Consider the following 26,754-nt stretch of genomic DNA (forward strand, 5'->3'; position numbering starts at 1 on the left):
GCCCAAACAGGATGATAGGTAGAACTGCTCCTTTTCAGTACTAGTGAGGTAGTATCTATGTATTCCAGTGTACAGCACTGCACCTTTGGAGGAAGTTGGATTAAACTGGAAGTGGTCTGTCATTAAGTGGAAGAAATGGTTACATGGTCAAGATAAGAAGGAAGCCGTAAAAAGAGTCCATACAGAGGAAGAAGTGATAATGAGAAGGAGAGGTGTGTGTGGGGGGGGTTGTATTTATTGAATGTGAAAGGAAAATTATTGAAAACATTCTGGACATATTGCATTTAAAGTAATTCTGAGTACAGTATATTTGAAACTGTATATAGTAGGGAATTTCCTCCAAAATGCCTAGGAAAGCCAAGTGGACTGTGCATTGTCATCTTCCTGAATAAGTAAGTACCCTATATGTTTTAAAAATTTTAGGTATCAAGCTGTGCCTTTTCTCTCCCTCAGTGCTGCAAAACCTAACCATACAAGTATTTTACCAGAGCTTATATTGTTTCATAAGTATATTCAACATAAAAAGTAAAACTTGATGTCTTATAATTCATTTCCAGTTTTTAAAAATTATACTTACTATTAAACTTTGTTTTGCACAATGTAGTTCAAACATAAGGAAATTCAGGCTTGCAATTACAGTAGAGATATCAGCTCTGTAGCGATCAGAGAACAAGTCAATGCCAGGAATAAGCATATTTATTTCATATTGTGCATAGTCACAGTCAGACGTGGGATGTGGAAGAGAAGCTCTTAACAGGGCCTGAAAGTGATAATAATGAACTGTTTATAAAAAGAAATATACGCATTAGTGAAATACCAAAAAAAATTCAACCTCTGAGACTCATAAATGATTTCATAAATGAAATTCAGTCAGTGTCCAAGTACCCTGCTCTTTCCAGACAAAAACATGAAAAATCTTTTAAAAAAAGGATTACTGCTTTATGTGTGAACTTGATGTAAAAAGAGAACAGACTATAAGTAGTCTAAGGCAAGTATTTCACGGCATGGTCAAAAGAGAAAAACTGATCTAGGTGAAGAAAAATAATCATGAAAGATTCCTCAGTAAGTACTCCGAAGGTAATGCGAAATCTTGCAAAGGGGCCAGTGGTTCTTCTCTCCAATTTCAAGTCAAAGCCCAAATAAAGCTCTGGAAGCACTGAAAAAAGCCTAGTAAGTTAACAGGGAATTCCTGGGACAAGCCTCTGATCAGCAGACAGAAAGAACTCAATAATCTGTTCAAAGACCTCCAGGGTCGAGGAAAATGAAGAGGAAAAATCTGTTGAGATAATTTTGGGGAAGTATTCAAAACCTCTTTTTACCAGTCTGAGGATGTCTCATGGAAAATGTCTTCCATCAGAAGAAAAAGAAATTTTTTTACAAGCTAAGAAAGCTAGTTTGATTTTCAGTCTTAGGTACTTGCTCAGTCACTACCTCAGATGTTGCTTCTGGGAAAGACCCTGAAGCTTTACAGACAGTAAAAGGCTAGTTCTGGTGTCCATCAGAGACCAGAACACTTCAGCCATTTCCTTAACGCCCTGAGGTCACTGAGATTTCTGTTATTAACATCAGAAATAACATTTCATCTCTTCAGATAAAAAAGACTATTGCAAGAGAGGCCTACATTCTGCCTGCTACTTTCTCTACACCTTTACAAAAATATTTAAATAACCTCTGTGACTAATTTTTAGTCAAGAGAGAAATGGCTGTCAGACCAGGCCAAAACCTTGATTCTGTGTGTTCTGGTCAGTGAGGAAAGAATAAAAAGAAAAACGGAGGACAGAGCTCTGCGCGTCACCCTGCCTGCCTGTCAGCCAGCCCCTCCACTCCCCAGACCAAGCCACTGAACAGTTAACAGAAAAAGGTAGACTGTACATGCAGAGTATGTTACCTACTAAAACTGATGTAACTTAAAAGAGTTTAAAGGGAATAACTTAAAATGGGAGGAACATTAACACTGTTTCTGATGTTAGATATTCCTTCCTAAAGGGGTTTATCTTGTCATAATTAGCAATGATATGCTGGAGAATATCCATTTACGTACTCAGATCTGAGATATTAACCAGCCTAAAGCCTATACCAGAGGAGGACTTTAAATTAGGTTATAAAAGAGCTTTACAAATAGAGGAACAAATTATGGGCATGAACTTGGCAAGGTGCCTTGAGAATAAATGATTATATTTTTCAAGACTCTCACCCAGCAAGCTGCTCCTATCCCAATTAATATCAGATCCACTTCAGTCAGTGGTCGAATTAATTATTTCTACCATTATTCAAGAAAAACAAATGATTGCCGCTATTTCTGTCACAAGGAGGAATCAAAATTGTTCAACTTTGTAGCACCAGCAATCACCGTGCTCACAGCTAGTCAAAATTCGTGGTTACCCATTTCTCCAACTTGTTCTCTCTTTGCTGAGATGAACAAGAACTTAAATACGCTGGCACGCAGCTCACACCATCGCAACCGTGGCTGCCACAGGCACGAGGAAGGGGCTTGGTTTGCGTCGGAAGAAGCCAGCTAACTTCCTGATGCTGCACTGGGATGAGCTAGCTCTGATCCCGGTGGAGTCTGACGGACCGAATAACTGCAGTTCTTTTTCCAGTATCACTTTAGTTAGTGATGGCTTAAAGTTTCTTTTTAAAAGCAAAATGAACCCCTTTTTTTTTCCTCCACAGTTTGTTCCTGAAAGTTTGCAAACTTAATTTTAATGATCTTATTTTCTTTGTAAATGAAATTCTGAATTGTTTTGACTGTCTTCTATTTTCAGAAGAAACTTCTTATGGAGTTGAGATTTTAGTATTATAAACCAATATTTTTCAGAGCTAGAAAAAATTCAGAAATAACTTTTCTGTTCTCCTGGTTGAAAACATATGACAATCTGTGAATACTCCGTTCAGATTAATGACAGAAAGCACCCTGCTATTGTTGGTGCTGTCCAGCTCTTCCTGAAAGAACACTTCAAGGGAAGAAAAATGTATTTAATTGCCAAATTTTTTAGCCATCTTCACTTTTTAGTATTTCATTATTTTCCTGAAAGAAAACTCGCCTCCTATTGAAGTGATAATTTTCAGGCTATAATACAGGAATAATGTTAAAAAACAGAGAATAAATACAATCTAATGTGCATAAATTGTCAGCTCCCTCTGATCTGCAGTCCTCCTTTATAATCAAAGTAAAAAGAAATATTTTAACAGAGGGCTATTGAGACTTAAATCTTAAAAGCATCCTGTCAACTTCATGAATTCCTACTGAAATTGTATTCTTACCTTAAAGAGTATAGCAGAAAAATAGCAGCATTTAGTTCTTAATCTCATCTTTGATGTTATGATATACCTAAAGTGCAACAAACAGTAAGAAATGTGAATGTGTCCATCAATTGAAATTATTTAAACTCTTATTCTATCTAGCATAATAATGATACTAACTAGATGTTTTCTATATTTGAAAATAGTTGTCTGTTCTATAGAAAGCCTTTGGAAGGAAAGGATCATTTGACCAAAAGTACATCTAGACAAAGATAGTTGTCCAAATTCCTTTTATAGTCAAGGGAGAGAAACAGGCAATTTAAGAGCAAAATTCATCTCATCCAAAACTGGAAAGATTAAACAGGTCATGCAAGTCATACTCTTTCTGTAAAGGAAACCTAAGCTAACTAGAGATGTGGACTTTCACATAGCTAGGTGTCTAGCTAGATGAAATGAATCCCACCTAGTACCTCACCAGAGCTTTAAACCATCATGGTAATGGGCAACTCCTCTGAGCTACAATATTAGAAATGCCCTTTAATCTGCATTTCACCATAAGAGACTTAATTCCTCTAGAAAGAGCAACTCAAGGGAAAGGAGTCTAAAGGTCCAGATCAGATCTGAGTAGAAAAGATCCGCATGAGGGTGAAGCTGAGAGGATAACTCCCTCCAGATCCCTACCAGCAATTGGGATGGACATGTTAGAAGTAAAGGCAAAGCACACAGCACAGCAAACCTGTAAAAGCAGTTTCTTCTTCTTCTCAGCTAAGATAGTTTGCTTAGATGAAACTCTGCCCTTTCATGGGTACTACTAATGTCATTTAGAGCTGGCTTGGATATTCCTAAATTTTATATTTTGTACATTTTATGTACTGTAAACAGTAATAACTCAGAATCACATCCATAGTGTTTCACCAGCAGGCAAGCAGTACTGGACTGTAATATTTATTGATGGTAGAGTTTCATAGAGTAATTCAAATTTCATTTAGTTGTAACTCACCAGAAAATGAGTACTTGAGGTAGGAAATCTGCCCTCAAGATACATTAATATTTAATATGCACAATGATTTGGAAGATGTGATATTTCACCAGAAAAATCAATATGACCATAAAATGTCTGTGCTTACAAATTTTGATAATTTTGTTTTATTTAAGGATCTCTCAATGGCTGCAATTAGGATCAAAGATGAGCACTCAAGAAAAGAGAACAAACAATATTCTCCAAAAGAGCAGCTTTCCTCCTGAAAGGAAGAGTCTTTTGGATGAGTCTTTTTTATAACAATTCTTTAGTGTTTTTAAATTAAGTTCAAGATGTCTAATGTCCTGGATGGCCAGTTCTTTTAAAATATAAAATATATAAATATATTATGCATGCACATGCACACACACACACACATATATATAAATACTTACTGGGCTATCTTAGCTACTAAAACTGCTGCATGTAAACATCCCCAAATTCCAGCCTGAGAAAGAAATTTCTGACTCATATCAGTAGATCTTCCAACTGCAAGGCAGTCTGTAGCCTTTTTTGAAATACCTAATTCCTGCCAGTTGTTAAGAGCATCAGCAATGTTGAGTGTTTCATCGAGGGCCTGACACCAATATTTAAAAGCAGCTCTGTAACACATAAAAACATACTCATCACATTGCTGACATTTTCCAAAGCGGAAGATAAGGCTGGCTTTATTTTACCTTTATTGCTTGAGTTACAACTAATTCTGATTAGGTCAAAACTGAAATATAGTTTCTACAACATTAAAAGACTCCATTTCTGGTCAATACAATCATGGCAACTTTTATCAAGACTAAATTGTCAAATGATAAATATTACTTCCTAAAACCGCATAGAGATGCTTAATGTTACAATGAGCTATCAGAGAAAAATAAACCATTTCTAGAAAATGCCTCTGAAAATACAGCTAATACTGAGACAGATGAAAGAAGTTATATGAATCTGAAGACAGCACATGAACTTACAAGAGAGTTTAAGTCTATATGAATATCAAATAAAAAAATTAAACCATGTTCTTTTTTTTTTTTAATCCAGTAACTATGTACCTTTTGTTTCCAGCATAGAAGTGAAGATTTCCAAGTTCATGTAGAGCTTGAACCTTGAGGTCTCTCTGGTTGTTTATTTCAAGGATTCCTGTTATTTATTTTTTAACCAATTAGAAAAAATATTGTCATGTTATTAAATCAATTGCCGAATCTTAAACAAATTCTGCATGAGAAGTTGATGTGCGTTCATATATAATTCAATGTATAAGATTTTGAAAGATTTTTTGAAAGATTCGGAAGATGCATATTTTGACCTTTGAATGTACAAGTTCCTATCCCATTTTCCCTAGCTCTAAAAATAAAAGAGCAGAATGTATTCATTGATCTTAAACTGTTGCATTTTTGTTTTCTCAAACTTCTCAAATTTCTTCCTCATCAAGAGAGAAACTGGGAAGCACGCCATTGACCAGGGCCCTGCTAAAGAACATTGCCTACATACAGCACAGTATCATTGTCTCTGGCTCATTTCTGGATCCCTTACTTCAAATAAAACTGCTTAAAACATCTGTTGACTTGCTGTTCTTGGTCTGCTTTGTCACAGAGCAAAAAAGGTAGCAGCACTGAACTGTAAATATGTGAGTAAAGCCATACTAGAATGGAAGATGGAAACCAAACAACTAGGTCTCATATTCAAATGCACAGAATCTGAAAGCTCTGTTTCCGGGGGGGGGGGGAGGGGGGAATACTATCATGGAATTAAAATGACTCTGTTAAACATAAGAGCAGATTTTTAATTTGGGATTAATTACTATAACTCCACAGAAGAAATGCTTTTTCATAAGAGGAGATGACTGCAGAGGACATGAACAAACTAGTGGCTTGTTTAGAATCTAATGCAGACTTTTTTTCTGAATTAACAGGAAGAAAGTTATGTATTTCTGGAGACCACCAATCAGAGAGTTAAAACTGTGTGACAGAGGAAAATAAGACCAGAGTGAACAGATACGAACACAGGCAGAATGATGTTAAATGTTAGCTGGAAACAGAAATTTATAAATATTTTACCAATTGTTTTTTCATAGGAAGAAATAACAACTGAAAGCTGTGACTGTGGTATTGGTTTACTCTCAACCATACTGGAGAAATTAAATTTTTCTTGAGAAAGGTCACATGGTGTTGGCAGAAATATCAGCTCAGCTCCCACACTAAATTCCAGCCTTCTGTTTGAAGAGATCTGACTGATTGTTCTTCCAACATTTTCTAGATCAGAAAAGCAATTTATATGCTCAGTTTAGAACAACATTGTTTTGTTTCCCGCACCACAAATATTCCCTCACCGTATTATTTAAAAAAATAAAATGCAAATATATGATTTGTATGTGTTCCACTTTAATCTGTTTTTCTATGTTACGATTCTGTCTGCATGTCTCCTTTTAATTGGAGTCATTGGTCAAAACTCATAGGTCAGCTCAGCCAAATAAAAATATGTGCTCAGTTAGAGAATATGAAATTAGCAAGAGCTGCCAGTCAGTCCTGTGACTGAGGTTTGGCTGCAGAGAGAGATGACAAGTTATTAGGCACCAGAATACCCAACATGGAAAAAAATACTTTCAAGTCATACAATTGTACAGAAAAAAAACCCTGTCATCCAACCATGAGATCACAGGAAATCAGGCTTACAGACTGTGCTTACAGAACTTCATATATTACTTTATACTATGAAAATAGAAAGAAACACTAGACATAAACAATCTGATATTAGCAGTACCAGGTTATATTTTGGCTCAATTAGAATTCAAATATTTTCTATGCTTTTTTCTAATTCTCAATAACAACTAAAACTTGATTAAAAAAACCTGTTCTTTTCACTGTTTCCTATTTTAACTGCATATACACTTTATTGTTAAGTGAGAAACACCTGAGTGAATAAACTCACCTTGCGTGTGTGCAAGAAATAATGAAAGTAGTTTTCTGCTGTGTCTCAGTGCTCTGCTGTGATATTTAGCTTTTTCTAGAGTTTCTCTAAAACATTTCAGTGTGTCATTCACATCAAGAGGTACATACACTAGGGCTTTTGCTTGACTGCAATCTAAAAGGAATTAATTATGGAGAAAAAATTTTCATTATACAAACATACTTCTTAGCAAAACATCCTGTAAAACACATATTGGAACAATTCCTGAGCCTCCAAACTGAAATATATTGATATGATTCATTTACCACCTTTGTTTCCTATAAGATTGTAAATTAAAGCAAAACTATTATACAATGAAGAATAGCACTTCTGAGCATTTATATCTTTTCCAGTGACTCCTAGAGACTCTGAATCCCATTTGCCCTGGGCATGCACCAGCTCAGCTCTCTGCTCTCATTCTGGTGTCTGGAGTCTGGGAACAAATCTTTTACTGCAACTGCTGATCGCAGTTACTACAATTCCTGGAGTTTCTACGTACCAAAGCTGTGAGCTGGCAGGCTCTCTCTTCTGAACACATAATGTTATCTGTTCTCACATATAGTATTATCTGTTGTTTAATGACCTTCCTCAGCTGAATTCCACACAAAGCTTTGTGTGTAATGCTTTGATGTCTTTGTGATACGAGAAACTATGTTTTACAAACTTTCATTAATGACTAAAATACTTTAATCCTGACTGGAAAGAAAAGTGTCTGTGGGTAAAAGAGGTGTTCTGCCACCTTTTACTTCACTTGGGTTTTTCTATTGACTCTATAAATGACAGTGCAGCTTCGCAATAACTTCTGAATATTTTTGTGGGTATTCAACAATGCCCACAGAAAGCCACCAAACGTATACATCATGCTGTAGGTCATGAGGCAGCTGGATGACAACTGCTTTTCTCTGCTCTCAGATCCAGTGTGAATCTATTTGGAAAGGTCTTCAGAACATTACTATCCATCCAAAATATCAAGGCCTCTTCAGAATAATAATTTGGAAAGAGAACTGAACTTATAAAAAGAAACAGATTATAGCAACAGTGGAAGGCTTACGATAGGAAGGAAAGCAAAAAAATAAAATACCCACTATGAAGCAAAAGAAAGCTTTTTGAAGAAAAAGAACTCACTATATTGAAATGTGCTCTGACCTGTATAATTATTTTTCATGTCAGGAGAGGAAATGCATCCGGGAGAGATCAGTTCACTAGGTGAACGGGCAACAGGCAGCTGATTCGCTATGTAGTTTCTGCAGCTCATCTGAAAAGGAAGGTTTTTTTCATGATGATTGAACGATATTCAGAAAAATTGAAATGTTTGGTGCCTAAATATCTAAAGACACAGTCATGCCAAAATAAGAGAGGTTTAATTTTCAAAGATGCCAATAACCCCTAATGAGCAGCCAACTCAGTAAGAGGTGAGATATTCAAAATACCTACATATTGGATCTATCATATAAATGTTTGGATGTGAAATAATATGTCTTTCTTACTTTTCAGATCAAAGTTGGAAAATACAAGTTCAAGGCTATTAATGAATTAAATTTGTATCTCATTTATTATTTGCTAGACTCATGAGCCACTCATTGATGTGCAACAAATACTCCACCTTTCTGTGTCTCAGAAAACAAAGCATTTTGTTTTGTTAGAATAAATGAGTACGCTAGTAACAGCATGCTGAGTTACAACATAAAAATATATTATTTTAACAATCTAAATCCTCTGATGATATAATTCAGAATTGATCCATCAACTTCAGTGAAGCTATAGCATTCACCTATGCTGAGTATCTGGACAAATGTATGCTTGCAAAGAATCTGTAAGTATAAGCATGCCTAAAGAGTACACTGCCTATAAAGCACAAGGTAGTGCTGTATAGTAACACCCAAAATAACTCCAAGCAAATAAAAGAATCAGCCAACCCTGTCAGAGAGGCAAACTTCCAGACAAATACATCCAGCCTCTCAATAGGGCTAAGTTAGTATGGCTAGTTATTCATGCGAATGGAGCTACATCGTTTCAGAAGCAACATATTCTACGCAGAGCTAGTTCTAATGCCACTGGGTGGCACAGCACTGTGAAATGTAGCCACTCTCTCCCAATTTCCAATCTTTTGCTGTCTTTTTTGAACAATCCTAATTACTATTAACTAATGTTAGTCTTTATTCCGTAAATTAAGATGACTTTCCAAACTATGATTACCTCTCCATATCGCTCAGAACATTGCAGTATGTGGCAATTTGTCGCACTACCCTTATTTTAGGCAAAGGACTATGTTCCGAATGGCAGGGCCTGAAAGAACTCAGCAGGAAACAGCCTCACAGTGACAAAAGTTACAGCAAAACAGCTGTATGCTCCTGCAAGCCCGGAGTGTCTTCTGAGTTCCCACAGGCACTGGACAGCAGTTTGCTGTTTCTGAGAAAGGTGGAGGTTCCTGAATCCCAATCAAGTTCAGAACTATACCCTCTACAATAAACCCCACTTCTCCTGCCTCCTTAAAATCCTGGGTTTATATTAACAAAAAAAGAAGGAAAAATAACTACTATACACTTGATTTTAGCAGAATTTCTTAGAAAAAAACTTTATATTAAAAAATCCTAATTTTTAATATGTGATTCTATGAAAATTTTGCCACTGGCAATATCAGTTGGCTAAATGTGCAGAACCATGGCTTTGAACAAAAGGAACTTGCTTAGCCACTCAGCTTTTCTTTGGTGGTAATCAAGTTTTTCAAGCTTTTTATTAATATTGTCAGTGTTTGGGTTAGCTCAATTTGCTTAATTTTGACCTTTTAGAGGAACATTCCAACACAGAAATAAAGCAATCTTTGCATTTAACTTTAATCAGTCAGACAGATTGCCCAATATCCAAATAAATGTTTTCAGGTTAAAACAGCAGCATCAAGAATTAACATAAAATTAGACTTAGGCTCATAATATGAAATCAGTACATAATGCAAGGATGGAAGAAATCATCTCTGGGTCATAAAGTCCAGACCTCTGCTGTTGCTGGAATCATGTCATATAAGCCTTTTCATATACACTTCAATCAATTTTGTTCATTAATTTCTTGTTATAAATTACTATTTGTGAACACTATGGAAAATCATATTAATCTAATCAGTGAAAGTAGTTTTCTGGATTTAGATCACAGTAAGAGCAAGTACCCAAAAAATAAATCTGTAGTTCACCTTATCTGCATTATCAGTCAGATATTTTATGAAATGCGATTTAGGGCTATGTAGGCCACTGAATTGCTGTATCCTTTCTAGCAGCTGCCTCTGAGCATACACCAACAGTGGACTCACTTGTTCTGTATATCTCTCACTGAAAAAAAGAAAAATATAGTAATAAATCAAAATAACAATATATTTAACTATAAAATATTACTTTCTGTTTTTTGTCAGAGTTGATGTAACTTACTGTGTAAATATGTTAAATTGTACAGCTATGTGTATCAGTGCTTCCCACTTCTTCATTTGATATAACAGTTCGATCGTTTTAAGGATCAGATTACATATCCACTTCAAGTCAACCACATTCACATCGTCCAGAGGAGACTGCGGATGGAGATTAGAACCACCATCCTCATCAGTAATACCTCCTAAACAACTAGGAATGCAGAAATCTCCTTCGGGATCCACGATCTACAATGAAGAAACATAATGCTACCTGTTACTGTCAAACTTGTTTTTAGGAGAAATCAAATTATAAAGATTAGAAAATACACTGTACTTCTCTAAAAACGAGTTACAGAAGACAGTTTGATGATATCGAAATGAAATGCAAGAGCAAGAAAATTATCTCTGTTGACGAAGTGATCATGAGTATGCTGTCTTAATAAAAACACATTTTTACCTTAAGAGAATTACTTGATTGTAGTTCAGTTATCATATCAATGATTGTGTCTGATGCCAAATAAAATGGCAACCAGATGGTGTCCCTAACAAAACCTCTGGTGATGGGAAATGCACCTGGATGGGAATGTGAATGTTTAGCAATTGATTGTGCTTCTTGAGCATAGTTCCAAAGTTCTCGGCAAGCATTTTGAAGCAATGTCCAGTGGCCACCACGATGAGCAAGAACCTACGTATAATATTCAAAATATAACCATATTTTGAAAAAACAGAAATGAAAAGCATCATTGTTTTACTGCAAAGCTGAGGTAGAAGTAATCTTTCAAAATTATAATCTACTGATCCTCCTTAATAGCAAAATTACTCAATACTTGAATTTATAGAAAACATCATAAAACCTTAATTCGAAAATTTTCTTAGAAGCCCTAATTTATTACTGAATTCAATTGTTGCTTTTGGTGTGAGAATAATTAATAAAAAATAATTCACACCACTTATAAATATGTTTTAACTTGGTTTTAGGAGGGTTTATGAGAAGAATGGTCAGCTTATATTTCCTTTCAATCAATGATCTTTCTGTACCATGGCATCTATCAAAGACCTGTAAAGACAGAAGCAAGTCTGGAGGCATTTTGGGAAAGATTTAACAAACATGGGAAGGAAAGACAAAATGAAAAATAAAAAATTTACTTAAATAACTAAACATTTGATTGAAATATACATTACATCAGATATGTCTAATATATCTGATATCCTGTACTTGAACATTTTGCAGAGAATGAAAAATCATTGCTTTTTCTCACTGAAGTTTTTTTAAATCTGAAGATTTTTTAAAAAAAATTTAGAAAGTAGTAAGAATTGTAATTCATTGTTTAGTAATAAAGTCTTTAATAATAAAACATATTTTACCACTGCTCTTCTTAAATGAAGAAAGATTTTTGTAAAATGCTCTGAAAATATGGTTTTTGACAGAAAACGGTCACGCTCTTTGGGGGAAAATGAGATGGATATTTCTGAATCATTTGTTGTTTGAGTTCGAGGAGTGTCTGTTCCACTCGATTTAGAGCTGTGCTCAGAAGATTTAACTGTATCTGAAGACAAAAAGTTCACTGGTTAAAAATGAGTTAAGGTTCTCAAAAACATAAAAAAGAAAGTATTATCGGCCAGCTAAGATTTTCCAGTGGCAGCTAAATACTCAAATGTTAGGAAATGCCAGAGTTAAGGTTATCATGTTTTATAAGGTTATGATATTTAAAATAAAAGATGCTTTTCCTTAACAGCAGGAGAAGCAGGGATTGAAAAAAACAGTTTAAGTAAAATAGTAATGTGTACCAAATAGTTTCCAGTCTCTAAGCCAAAACACAACCCTTCTAGAAGTTACCAAGTTTTAGTAAGAAATCACCATTTGGTAAGCTCCCAAGAACCTTTCTGAGGGTGAGGTTTCTTAAGAGAAGAAATTGGGAAGAAGGGGAGATTGTGTGGCATTTGTAGAATTGCTTCATTACTTTTTTCAATAAGAAATGTTCCCAGTGGGGAGCCAAGAGGGTTCATGGTGGAAGGATAAAGTAATATCTGAGCTAAAGATAGGTTTCACAGCAGAATCCAATTTCAAGCTAAACAGCATTTGAACTCCATGGCAAATTAAGCACTTCATGAAAACGCCTTCATTCAAAACTGTTACAACAGGTAGGATGTAATAAACAGGATTTTCATTAGTTTTCAGTGAGTTTCAGTTCTTGGTGACTTGTAAACATCATGAAAGACGAAAGGGCTGCTGCAAAGAGAACCAGTGAGTTCACCAGCTAGTTTTGTCTCACCTCCCCGAAGAGGCAAAGCGGAGGGCTGACCCCTACCTAAGGAAGTCCTGCACAGAACGTCTGCAGAGCAAACGGCACAGAAGGAAACAAATCATTCTACTGAAAAATTGAAAGATAATAATAAAACTTTGTTCTACAATTTGACAGACCACGAAATTATTGACCAATTAGGAAACCTAAAGGAAATTACAGACCAATTAACAATCACAGACATTGATAAAAATTATAATTGAATTTACGATATTCTGGAATACTATCATATTAATACAACTAGCTGTAATTTCTAGTAATGTTACATGAGGTAATAAAGAAAAAGTTAAGTTAAATCTGTTTCCATTTGTGTACACATTAAAAGTTCTTACAAGTCTTTTTTTCGATCATTCCTGAACATGACTTCTTTAGGAGAAGAGGACTTGGTGTTCTTATGTTATCCTCCATGACTTCTCTCACCAGTACAATGCCAGATTTATTTAATGAGAATATTTCAGGATCCAGAATATTGTAACTGCAGAATGGAAGAAAAAAGAAGAAAGCATGAAAAAACAGGTAAAATATTAAAAAGAATTTTGATATATACACACAAAATTAAGTTTGTCAAAGTGAGTTACTTTCAAAAGACAATGTTCCCAGTTTTAAGAAAAAGAATACTAGAGTGAGCAGCCAAAAAGTGCATGTCACCTGCCATATGATGGAAGACAAAATGTGTTACACAGTAAATTCATTTGCATGTAAAGTTGAACTGGTCATATGACAAACTCACTGACAATATTCTGATTTAAATCTGTTAGCATGAATGGTAAACTGTATTAATAACAATCATTGAGAATACAATAAGATATACCTGTTGTGATGCTGTGAACCACAAATTCCAATAGCATATTGATCTTCCAACTTCTTCTTAAACAAGTTGTAGTGTGCAATTGCCAGATAAATATTCATCTGAGATCTCCAGGGCATCTCCTCAATACATACGTGATGAAACTTCCTTCGGTTTAAGTAACCACTCACAAGTGGTTTCAGCAATACCACTAAGGTGTGACGAGCTACTTTTTGTAACTCTTCTTTGTGTTGCCTAAACCAAAATATATGCAGTATATGTTTCTCAAAGCTCTAGAAAATAAAATAATCATCAAGATTCACAGAATCTCATTATGTATCCACAGTCTGGTACTAACTCAGAAGCATGTTGCAGATTTCTAGCAATAGGATATTTATTGCAGTGTGGAGGATATTTACTGTAACTGCCTTCAAGAAAGGCAGTTGTGCTTTCCCTCTTCAGGTGCACTTAACACACACTAAATCCTATCTTATATTTTACTGACTTCTATAAGGTATTTTCTTAGTAAATACGAAAAGGTTTAGCTCTATGTTTGGAGTTGCTTGCACCTGAATCATCCAAATAGATCATTATAGCAAGTACAGTGTGTTTTAGACATTTCAGAAGACAGAGGATCTACAATTCTGCTGTAAATTTAAATCATTCCTTTTATCGCTTTATTTTGGTAGCAAATTATCATCAGTGTGACGAAACATTTCATTTCAAATGTGGATGCTTGACTTGAATTTTCAGCCACAGATTTTGTTATCTGTTTCTCTGCTAGATCAAGGAGTTCTTTATTACCTTGTTTTTTTTCTCTGTGAAGATACATACAATACTGTAATCAAATCACCTTTCAATTTTCTTTTTGATAAACTAGAAATGTTGCCATTTATATTTCTAAATTATTTTTCTGCCAGTTTCCAGACTTCACCATGTGGGTAGAACAGTATACCATATATAGTATTGATTATATTATACAGCAATACTGTTATGTAACAACCATATAATAATATTACTAATATTTGATCAATAACAACGAGGCAAAGGAGTAGCTGGAGGAGGAAAAAGCTCAGGATAAGTAAAATACCCCCTCTTCCATTGAAAGCCATGAAAATCATGTTAAGGAAGTTTTTCTTTTCTTCTAGAAGAGGAAAAATGGACAGGTTAGGTCAATATTTAAAAAATCATGTATAGAAGCCTTTTTTGAGGTTCTTCATTTAAAGCACTTCCAAAATCAGTTATGTGATTGCTTATATTCAGATAATATTAACAGTTTTCTACATGCTAATTACTGGAAGTATAATGATCAAAACACTAGGTAATGAATATTTCAAATATTTCTCTTAGCTTGGAAGGCCCTGTTGTTGCTGACTCAGCAAAATATGTTTAACTATCAGCCAAAAGAAAGAGTGAATAAAGTTTCATCGGTTTGTATGAAGAAAGTTTTCTGAAAGCTACAGAACAGATGAAGTAAAAAGACTAGCAAAAAGATGATAAAAATCGCTCTGAAAATAACCTGATCTGATATGAATTTCAAAAAAATCTTTTCTAGATATCTATCAACCAAAGTTCCCTAACAGTTTGAAATGCACTAGATAGTATGCAGCTTAACATAGCTTTTCCACCATGGCAAATTAACATGCTCAAGCTAACACAACTGAAATACATGGTCTTGGATTATTAATACAAAGACCTCAAGATCTTCTACAGATATTCTCTGAAACAGCCATGAGATAGAATTTATTCTCTAGACTGGAAGCCTATTTTTTACCAAAATATAACAGAAAAGTGAGTGAACTGTGTATCTGTTCGTATAACTAAACCCAGATAAAGTCACTCCTTTGATACAAGTTTAGAAAAAATACATATACACTTAACTGTAAACTAAGTTTCAGTCAAAATATTTGGTTCTGTGAGTGATCCTGATGATGTATGTTCATTTACCTTTGTGTTTCTGGAGATTTCATTATGTTTGGATGTTTCATGAAATACTGTCTAAGAGTCTGTCCTTTTCTAACAGGGCTAAAGGCTTCTTTTCTTGGTTTCTTCAAAGTTGATGCCTCTAGTTTCTTTGAAGGCGAGATCTCCAAACTCTTTAAAAAAATCTTCCATGAAAATCTTAAATATACTTCAAATATTTATTTAACCTACATTATAAATTACTTAAGGTATGCAGCAATTTGTTTTACACAGGAACAGAACAGAAAATAAATTTTGGAACCATTTGTCAAAATATGATAGCAAAAGAAATATGTAATATTTCTTTACGTTTTTTCTGGAAGAGATGTGTCAAATGCCTGAGACTAAGAAGCCAGCCAGGCCCCAAAATATTTCTTTCATATATTAATGCTTTCCATTTCAAAAATTATGATTGTTCTTTTCCTATTATTTTAAATACTAAAACTCTGCAATGGAAAATCAGAGACAGAAAACTCTTTCCCTAGTCTGTCTCAAAGCTAGTAGTATTCTAGCATAACTAGAGGGTTTTGAGGGAGAAAACTCTTCATCCAAAAGAGCACAAATCCATTAAGATTATTCTTACCTTGGAATAAAAATGTAAATAAATACAAAATTAAATAAAAATTTACAAAGAATAATAATAAACAAAAAGCCTTTATTCTGCAATTAGGATATCTACATAGGGAGTTAATCATGAACAGCAACTCATAAAAACGTGTAAGTATAACATATTGATGTATAAAGACCTAAACTGATCACTTCTTCCTAACGTGATAGTAGCCAGAGGCATTTCATACTAATCCATCATTTTTTTTAAATGAGTTGATGAAAGGTAAGGCTTCATTAATTTTGAAATTCATTACTCTAACTCATCTAAAACACCCCACAACTGTTGGCCTTTAAAATACATTCAATGCCAGCTTTTCTCTCTGGTTTTAGCAGTGGAGATGTGAGCTGAGGGCTAAGAGTTTGTATCCCAAATTTCAGCAATTATCTATGTCTCCATCTGCAGTTTCTAGGAAACAACTTTTAAAAAATTACTATTGTGCCAAGTCATACATGACTTCTCAATAGTACAACTCACTTTGTGAAACTCCAGAACTGCTGTAGTGCACCTCTTTGTGCTTTCAGGCACAGTGAGAAAACTTGTTTCTGGTCTCAAAGTTCCTTCAGTAAAGAGAAGGTGGTCGTTCCTCCTGACAAACAAACAATAATGTTAAACTCATCATCATCATAGCAGTAATAATAATGTTAAAATCCTTAAACTAATAGTTAAAGGGTTATATTTGGGAACAGATAGAGCACATGCAATTCTTAGTTCACTGGGGACTGTAAATTAAGCATCTTTTCTTTCATTTTGCTCCCTCAAAAAGAGTGCTCGCTCTCCAGACTCCTTATTCAAATCTTAATGCATAGGTAACAACAATCTCGCTTTCCTAACTTCTAGTAAAACCAAACAGTTTGCTGCATTACCCAAGTTCTACTGTGGAAGACTGCCGACAAATTTTTTTCTTGTTTCCAATCCTTTTGGTCTCTTATAACAGCAATTCCAGTTCCCTATAACTCATCTCCTTTTAACTGATTACTTTCTGATTAACTGATTAACTTTCAAATTACAGAAATACTGGTGCACTTTTTAAATGAAATTATATTAAATTTCTTTGGTCTTCTTTTAGGTAAGTGACTACAACCAGCTTCCGTTTGTGTTTTCAGTATGAATTCATTAGTCCTTCTTGGAAATGTTTTTTTATATTTCTCCTATATTTGACCAGTGGCACTGACACAGCCATACATTACTCTTCTGTAACAATTTTAATACATTGTGTTTTAACAAAGATTCAAAACTTTTCTAGTAAAATGCTGGCTCTTTATCTATTTCCAGGGATGAATACATAGTTACAAAACAACTACATACAATTACGTAATACATTAAGTATTAGCACTAAATATTATGCTATCAACATTGTTAAATGGAAACCCCAGCATACACAGTTCTTGATTACTCATGATAAAATATTCTTTGTAAATTATTAGAATTTCTTTTTTTAGACACTGCAGTAGTCCCTGATGAGTTTGCTTTTGATTTAACCCAACACACTTCTCTAACTTTCATCTTAGTAAAACACGGGAAGTCTGACTATCCCACTGTCTCATAATAATACATCTAATGGCCAAATTACCAGGTAGTGTCTGTGAAAAGGACAAGCCTGGGTGATAGAAAGGTTGATGGTAGACAGGAGTTTTGGAACAGACACAGTCAGGGAAGAAGTATCCACACGTAATAACGTCACAATGGAATGGTTTCTGTAGCTATATAATCCTCTGTGTTCATAGGACTTCTGCAGACTAGGAGCCATGAAAATGGCTCTGGATGGGACTCCTACCAAGCACAATCTACAGTTTCTGCTGTAACTGAGACACTGATGAACCCAAGTAGCAGTTTTTCATTACTACTGTAATAGACATCTACCTTTTTAAGTAAACTTGCACATTGCCTGCCCACTCCAGAGCTTTTTGAAACTTCTCTTCATTCAGGAGTTTGTGCAGAACTTGAACAAAGTACTCAAGAAAACGTGATTTCTTTCTGAATTTCATCACTGCAATAAAGTAATACATAGTTACCGTTTTTTTGTATTTGCGCTGTAACAGTTTTCTGAATTCAGCTATTATGTAGCATGCTGATGAAGAAAAAGCATATTGATACCAAAATCAGATAGAGGTCATGAAATACAATAGCAATTGCCAAATATTTCTGCTTGTGCTCAGGTTTCTAGAATCACAATTTCACTCGGAAGGCAAATATTCTAGGGCCTAAGAAACAAGTTTTAGAACTATTTTTGTATCACACAATACATAATGGGAAAGCACGTTATAACAAAATTCAACTTCAGCAGAATATCCCTACATCTACACATACCTGAAAAACTTGAAAAAACAAAAAAGCAAGAATAAACAAAGTAATGGCATCCTATTCACTTAGGATGCTCTTCTCAGTGACAACCACATTAGTGGACAGGCATCACACAGCTCTCACAATGTATTTCAAAAACACGAGTGTTTTTTTTATTTCCAATCCTTTTGGTCTTTTATAAGAGCAATTCCAGTTCCCTATAACATATCTCCTTTTCACTGATTACTTGCCCCTTAAATTACAGAAATCCTGGTGCACTTTTTTAATGAAATTATATTAAATTTCTTTGGTTTTCACATGAGTCACACACGAGTGTTTTTGAAACTCAAGATTCTTCCATAAATTTTTCTCTCAGTAACATAATTTAATGTGGAAGTGGAATATCTCAGTTTAAAAAGGACAGGCCACAGAAACAGGACCACAGAAAATGCGGCACAATTTTCAATAAAATGGACTCATTTTCAAGTTTATTAGAAAATGAATGTCATTTAATTTAAAATATTAACATTTTACATATTTAATATTGACATCTAAAATAATTTGTTTCAAGTATTTCATACACTTCTAAACATGACTATATTAAAATTTTTTAAAGACATGGTTTACTTGATTTTTTATACATGAAATCAAAATGAAGAAAAAGTTTCCAAGAGCTTATTATAAACAGTAAAAAAGTAAAGTACATTCAAAATGTTTTATTGGCAACTTTCTAAAGTAAAGAAGCCTTTAAAATAAATCCCAATTATCCTACCTTCTCGATAAGCATTCTTTGCTGTCCAACACGAAATTACAGGGTAGAGGAACAAAGGATCTTCCTGTCCTGTAAGCTCTGATCCAGGTGCTACATCAATAACCAAACCAAATCCATTATGACAAGTAGTGATAGCATACAATAGGAACTCTGGCTGGAATCATAACTGAAGACTAGAAAAATCCATCTTTAGACACAGTTTGATATTAAATCTCTCATTGTCATCCAGACAAAAATTGAAAAGCTTGCTCTTTTCTTCTATCTTTAGAAGCTCTGCAGCTTAAGTAATGAAGAGCTTAAGGATGTGACCAATAAACTCCCAGCTACTAGACTAATGAGCAAGATGTTTGGAGTCCATCAGAGGTCTAATAAAGGTCCATACAAATCATCTGTGGAGGAGGATGTGCAGTAGGGAGATGTCCAAAAATGGTATTTAAAGATAAACAGCATTAACTGAGCTCATGATGCTACTAGTGACTGGTGCTTACATACATGCTCAGTATATGGAGAGCATAAGTAGCTAAACATGCATACATACTGTTCGCCTAAATATTTACATAAATATATCATTATATATATATTTAGGTGAACAAGATAGATACATATAGAGGTGAACAATAAATCGGATTTAAGCTTCTGACAGTTAAACACCACTTTGTCACCAGTTCATGAACACCAGAACAATGTGATGTACTATTTGCTATTTTGCCTTAATAGAGGAACATGACCAAAAAATCTTGTGCTGAGTCAAGTTGTGTGGTTGGAAAAGATGAATGCAGCTAGTCTGTGAAAAAAGTGAGGCTAAAAATGGACTCTGGAACAACCAAATGTGATAGTGGATGAACAGCTGCACCCTCCAGTGGCAATAGTCAGTTGAGGTCTGTTGAGTGCAAATAGTGTCTAGTGAAACAGGGCAACCAGCAGCACAAGTAGATGTTTTTAAGATATGTCACTCAATATGATTATTCTCTCCTGTTTAACAAGTGCAACGAGATTAGCATCAAATAAGCATTTTAACAAAGAACAGCATCTGCCAAAAAAAAATATTTTTTTTGAAATTGCAGAATTTAAGGCGCAGTGTACAGGAAAGCATTTTGTTTTTCTCACTTGCCAAAGAGGCACGTTCAGCTCTCTTTTTCATTTTTCTCTTAGACTACAAACAACGGAATGGTGAGAAGTGTTGATTCACCTGTAAGGATTTCCTATAAGTTTTTGGCCAATATATTTTTAACAGCTTGCCCTACAAGTGTACACATTGTCCTAAACCCCTTCCGTGTATTTGTAATAGGGGTTGTAAGCTTTGTTATTTGCTATGCATGCTCTCAGCAGAAGACTCCTCTATCAATTTGTATTAAGTCCTTTAATCTAAGCAACTAACCCTTTTCCTCTCCAGAAATTATGAAATGGTCTTTTGCCTTTATTTTTTCTGCTGCAAAGTTATTTTTACGTATGTATCCATTTATTAATTTTGCAGAAGTACTTGTGAAACTTATTGACAAATATCCTATTTCAACAGCAGAGCAAGACTTCAGCAATAAAGTATTTTCTAATTGCTGAAAATGTGTTTTTCTCTAACTGATTAACCCATTAATTAATTTTCTATTAAGTATAAATGGGACATCATTCTATTAAACAATCAATATAATTTTCAATTAACTCACAGAATTCATTAGTCTGTAACTTGTTCTGCATGAATGCAGGCATCAACGTCAGCAGAAAAAATGGAAGGATCAGTGCACAGATGCATGGAATTTGTGTGTCATACTTTTTTTCCTATGTTACAGAAATACTTTCACTTCTAAGACATATACATATGTACATGCACAAATGCATATACATACATGATGGACAACAAGTTGAACTTGAGTCAGCAGTGTGTCCCTGCAGCAAAGACCAATTGCACACTGGACTTTATTAGAAATAGTACAGCCAGCAGGGCAAAAGAAGCGATTATTCCCCTCTGTTCAGCACTTCTGAGACCACATCTAGAGTACTGTGTTCAGTTTTGGTCTCCCTAACAGAAAACACCGGCATACTGGAATAAGTCCAGCAGAGGGCCATCAGAATGATTAGGACCTGGAGCACATGACATGCAAGGAGAGGCTGAAAGAACTGGACTTATTCAGCCTTAAGAAGAAAAGGCTAAGGGGAGATCTTATCGCAGTCCAGCTACATAATGGGGGGGATAGAGAAGTTGGAGCCAGACTCTCCTCAGAGGTGCACAGTGATAGCACAAGAAGCAATGGACACAAGCTAGAAACCAGGAAGTTCCAAACAGATATAAAGAAAAACTTTTTCATCATAAGGGTGGTCAAATACTGGAACAGGTTGCCCACAAATGTTGTGAAATCTTTCTTTAGAGATATTCAAAACTTGACTGGACAAGTCCCTGAACAACCTGATCTAACTGGACCTGCTTCGGGGGGGGGGGGGGGGGGGTGCAGACTAGATGACATCCAGAAATGCTCTCCAACCTAAACTATTTTATAATTCTATACAGGCACCAAGGAGTAAAAGATGCCAGGTAACTGATAGGAAAAAATTGGTAGGGGCTCTGTAGTTTAAGTTTTAATCACATTTCTTCAGAAGTCCTATTTTTTACTTCATTTAACTTTGACTGAACAGCTAGCCTGAAAACTCTTGTGCTTAATCCAGACTTTAAGATATTTTAAAGCCAATATATTCATTGCTGAGTTACAAGGTAATTAAGGTAATTCTTTTAAAAAGAGGAAAACTTCTGCTAGCTTTCTTTAGGAACCCTTTTCTCCACTAAAATTTCCTGCAATGGACATTCCTACTAGCAGTTTTAGGACCATGAAATTACACAAGCTATAGATGGGCAATGTTTTTTGCCACTGCATTTTCTAATTTAGGAAGATAAAGCAAGCCTAAATAACATGGAACCCAATTTACACAGGTTGGGAGAACACATATGATAGCAGAAAAAAAACAAAAGTGACCATTTCTTTCTAAGAAAGAATGAATGTTTTTGTGGAAATGATGAAAAAGAAGAAATAAAAGTCATTATACACATTACTACCATAGATAAATAAGATTAATGAAATTGTGATTTTGGTGGATTTATAATGGAATATATAAGAAATAAAAGTGTTTCTTAGGCAAATAATTTTTACAGATAAACCACAGAAAACTGTATCGGAAAAGGTAAGGAGTGTTTTAATACTACACCCACCTGGTTTTGTCAGTTTGAGCAGATTTGATTCAAGAGCACTTAGGTTTTCTGTTGCTTTTTCCACTGCAGCTAACTGCGATATCTTCATTAAACTGTCCTGGAATATCAAATACTTAGTTATGAGAAATTAGCTTTTATCTAACTGAAAACAGGAGGTCAATAGTGGGACTCAGGTTATATTACAAGTCTTCTAATTCTACATGTGGTGATTTAATCAATATTGTCTTATTTTTGGTTTTCAGATGAGGTAAAATTGATGCTGATAAATCTTTTAAATATGGCTTTGAAAAATTGGCCATGATTCATTCTTGACTAATCTCCAAGAGAGTCACTGGGGTTGCTCTGCCACCACAGAAATTTTTAGGGAATTTCCACTGGTACTGCAACAACATATTTGAACTTTTTTCTTTTTTGACAAAATATGTTGCCTTTCATAAAAATAAATCTTTTGTAGATTTTACTTCCCACAGCAATCAAAATCTTCTTTTGGGAGAAGTTTCTATTTTTTCATTTTAGTGAAAATATAATTTTCAGTCAGTCCTACTCAGCACAAAGTATAATATTGTTCCTATGATCTTACATTCCTTTTCCTTTGTTAGTACAAACTTGGGAGGAGCCATCACAAATTCAGCTATAAAAAATGGAGAAAATCACTTCTCCTGGATGCTATCAGTCTCCTACAAATGTTACTCCAGAAATCCTTCCCTGTCAGCTGATTGATCTTTTGCCCCTCTCTTCAATCTATCTCAGCTTCGTGCTCACACTGCTTCCCTTCTTCCTCTCTTATTTATCCTACTTTCTTACTGCTTTTTCAAACAAACTCCTCTGCAGTAAAATCTCTTCCAAAATTATTTAAAGAAAAAACAGACAGAAAAGTCTGGAGAAACAACATAACATTTGCAAAATACCTTTACTCTGATTCTAGGTTGTAGGAAATCCTCACAACCTACTGCATCCCTTTGCAACTTAAGTATTTAGCTCTCTGAGGATTGAAAGTTCTTGCTCCATTAAGAAAGTATTTTCAAAGTCTACACAATTCCCAAGTTACTCTCCTATGATGAATCAGTTTCAAGCAGCTGCTGCACAATGCACAGGTTAAGTTTCTACATTAATTAGGATACTTTTGAGATTCTTGTACAATTCTTTAATTATTTTTCTGTACAATAGAGCATTCCTACAGACTATATGTGAAGATCAGTTAGGGATGCTGATATTGATGTCTACAGGATCCTCATGGCTCTGACCTGGAATATTGCTAACCGGATCAACCAGATAAAAACCTCTACCCACTTCAATCTGCAGCTGATCCTAAAAAAATAGCTACAATTAAACAGAGGCCTCTCAGCTATACTTTGGGAACTCTTATTCTATAAAATCACTTTTATAACAAAAAGTTAATAAATACGGTCTTTAAACTAATACAATGCTCTATTTAGAGAAAAGAAAAAGTGAAAATCAGAGCAATTACTTCAACTTCTGTGTTAGCGGGTGTTTCTTCAGTTTTCGTAGCTCCTGACTGGCAGAATGAAGTTGTCTGCGGGGAACCCAACAATTTTTTTCCGTAGTTAACAACAATTACTGCTAGTTCATATTCTTTCCATGAACGTAGTACCTATTAAAGAATCACCTGTTACATATTTTCATTTTGCATAACACATAATATTTAATTATTGTCTGCTATCTATAACGGGTCAAAATGCATTAATATTACAGATAGAAGTTAATTACTCAATAATTAAGTTTTGATTAATAAAATAAACCCCTGGACTATAGGCCTGCAAAATAATTGGAATTGCAGATGTGCTATAGAAATGTTCTACTGCTGCTTAAGCATAGACTCTAACTATCAGAGAAAAGAAAGATTTAACTAGAAGTATCTATTGCTGTGATCAACATTCTCCCTATCTTCATGCAGCACTGCTATCAAAGAATACAAAGGGTAACCAAATGATCCTCATTTACCTCACTGGTATTAAGTGCACATACAAAAATCTCAACAGTATTAGGAAAAGGAGAGTGAATCACGACATTTACAAATGAACTGTGTGGGGGATGTTTTTAGATGGCTTTATCTTCTTTAGACAGAACGCTAAAGGCCAAAATACTTCCAAAGTATGCAAGGTAACTTCACTTTAGGAAAACTTTGTGATTATCTGTCTTTGGAACAGAAAATAAGTATATAGATTACTTTAAGATAAATACAGTATGTGGTCTGAATTTGACTATATAAAGCTATCTGCCATGGATTCATAAGCATTTGCAATTCACCAAATGCATGCTATTCTTTTGAAATGCTATGTCTAAGGAGAATTAAATCAGCAATACAAGCAGACAGTCATTTAACTGGGGAATCCAACAACAAACAAGCACAGTATTAAGGTGCTTTGGAGGAAAATTTATCGACCTTACTCGGAAAAAAAAACACCTTGGAACTAATAAGTGATGTAAAGAAATAGTCACAAGTAAACATCTGAGGAACATACTTGTAGTCCAGCTGTCTTAAAGAAAGGAGCTACTTAAGAATATAAGAAATATTGTACGTGTTGAAAACAGATTTTAACAAAATGAACCTAATAAGAGTATCTTCACTGAGATACTTTTCTGTACTGAGATACTTATCCATAAAGGAATATTCTTTTCAATAAATCAGGATGTTCAGGACTTTGAAGGAATACATTTTTCCAAATACATTAACTAAATTCTAGAGAATTCAAGTGACTGGGAGTCATCAGAGCTTCATCTATTTGATATTTTTTGACACATTCACGATTAAAGAAAGTGAAAGAGAATCAATGAGATTGGGCATGTCATGCTCACTCTTGAACAGAAAATAGTAAGTTCATTGATTAATTCAGTTGCAAATAGCACTAGATAAGGAATACTACTGCATGAAAGCATGAAAGTTATTTCGGAAACTGAGATACAAGATGATTCAGACATCTCTTTTTCAAAGAGCGTTTCCTCAAGCAAGTGCTTCCTCAATCATCAGCCATGGGTTGTGAATGCCTCATGGATTAGACCCTCAAAAATCATCATGGGACATCAAACACACCATTTCCATAGAATCACTGTTTCTCTCTGCTAGCGAATCTGGAATTACTTGTGCAATGGTGTATCCCTCATCTGGTGCATTTGCTGGCCTTGGACTTGGGACAGAAAGGCTATACGAATCAGATAAAACATGGTAAGCTCCAGAAATGCTGACAAGTCAGGTGTCCTGAGATGAACAACAGCAGTGATTCAAGTACAGTAGAAAGTTAAATTTCCTAGTGCCACAAACATTCACAATCAATATTGTGGAACCAAGACAGCAGCACTGAAGCTGGCAACCACCATGATTTGTACTGCAAGAGCCAGAGAAGCCAGCCTGTTAGAGCCCTGACTGCACTAACATACCTTGCTGGCCCTGAGCAGCCTCACCTGGTGCCTCCCCCTACCCCTGCCCATGGCACAGGAGCCCCATTTCAAATCAGCCCAGGACTGTCAGTCCCTACTCCAGCAATGTCATCAGAGTCCTGGTCTCCAGCTCTGCCACAGCCATGCCCTTGCCTGGCAATGAATCCTGTTGATTTGGACCCTGACAGGTGGGCTGACTTCCTGGCTTGACCTTGGACCTATCTCATCATGATAGACCTGCCCAGCCATCACTGGACTGTGTCTGACTCTCATTACCTTCACCAGACCTGATCCTGACCTGCAGATTGATTTTCCAGCTTGACCTTGGACCTGACTCATCACTACAAACTTGCCTGGTGCTATGGACTCTTGGTTGAACCTGGCTACCACCCCCAAGCCTGCCCCACTCCTTGCTGGGGTTGGTGGACGGGCCCTGGCTGGGGAGGCCCCTGACCTGCTGACCATGGGATCTCCTGTGGCTCCCCGGCCCTTAGAGAGCAGCCAGCCCTCACTGCACACACAGCCCTCACAGCCATGAAAAATTTGATTAATACCAAGACACTGACAACACTAGGGCTAACAAACTGATCTTTATACGTTTTAGAAGAATGCAGACTGGGTCTTGCAGTGCACTTAAAACTTTTGATGATGATATGGTCTTGTGAGCTGACTACAAAGATCCAGCTCCTATAAAGCCTGAGGTAAGGGAACAGCCAACTCAGGTGAATGCCTCCAAGCAGTAGCAACAGCTCAGCTTCAGAAAGAACTCTTGGCTGAGGTGTGCTCAAAGCTAGAAGGAATCTGCCTTTTCCCAGGTCATACATTTACCATGGCATGCATTCTGAATCTAACATGGCTC

General features: G+C 35.4%; 1 protein-coding gene across 1 annotated transcript in view; it reads right to left on the reverse strand.

The window, feature by feature from the left end:
- Nucleotides 1–26,754, reverse strand: part of CFAP54 (cilia and flagella associated protein 54) — a 115,173-nt gene that overhangs the window by 39,648 nt on the left and 48,771 nt on the right. The window contains exons 28-46 of the mRNA XM_067297080.1: nt 23,968–24,111; nt 22,500–22,596; nt 19,307–19,396; nt 18,115–18,241; nt 16,729–16,840; nt 15,630–15,778; nt 13,707–13,937; nt 13,228–13,370; nt 11,958–12,139; nt 11,050–11,277; nt 10,615–10,838; nt 10,383–10,518; nt 8,345–8,453; nt 7,181–7,333; nt 6,310–6,504; nt 5,305–5,392; nt 4,657–4,863; nt 3,265–3,331; nt 578–760 (exon numbers count right to left, since the gene is read on the reverse strand). Of these exons, the coding sequence (XP_067153181.1) occupies nt 578–760; nt 3,265–3,331; nt 4,657–4,863; nt 5,305–5,392; nt 6,310–6,504; nt 7,181–7,333; nt 8,345–8,453; nt 10,383–10,518; nt 10,615–10,838; nt 11,050–11,277; nt 11,958–12,139; nt 13,228–13,370; nt 13,707–13,937; nt 15,630–15,778; nt 16,729–16,840; nt 18,115–18,241; nt 19,307–19,396; nt 22,500–22,596; nt 23,968–24,111 (2,865 nt within the window). The remainder of the gene's footprint in view (nt 1–577; nt 761–3,264; nt 3,332–4,656; nt 4,864–5,304; nt 5,393–6,309; nt 6,505–7,180; nt 7,334–8,344; nt 8,454–10,382; nt 10,519–10,614; nt 10,839–11,049; nt 11,278–11,957; nt 12,140–13,227; nt 13,371–13,706; nt 13,938–15,629; nt 15,779–16,728; nt 16,841–18,114; nt 18,242–19,306; nt 19,397–22,499; nt 22,597–23,967; nt 24,112–26,754) is intronic.

This window comes from Apteryx mantelli, chromosome 1 (assembly GCF_036417845.1).
Source record: "Apteryx mantelli isolate bAptMan1 chromosome 1, bAptMan1.hap1, whole genome shotgun sequence".
Taxonomy (NCBI): domain Eukaryota; kingdom Metazoa; phylum Chordata; class Aves; order Apterygiformes; family Apterygidae; genus Apteryx; species Apteryx mantelli.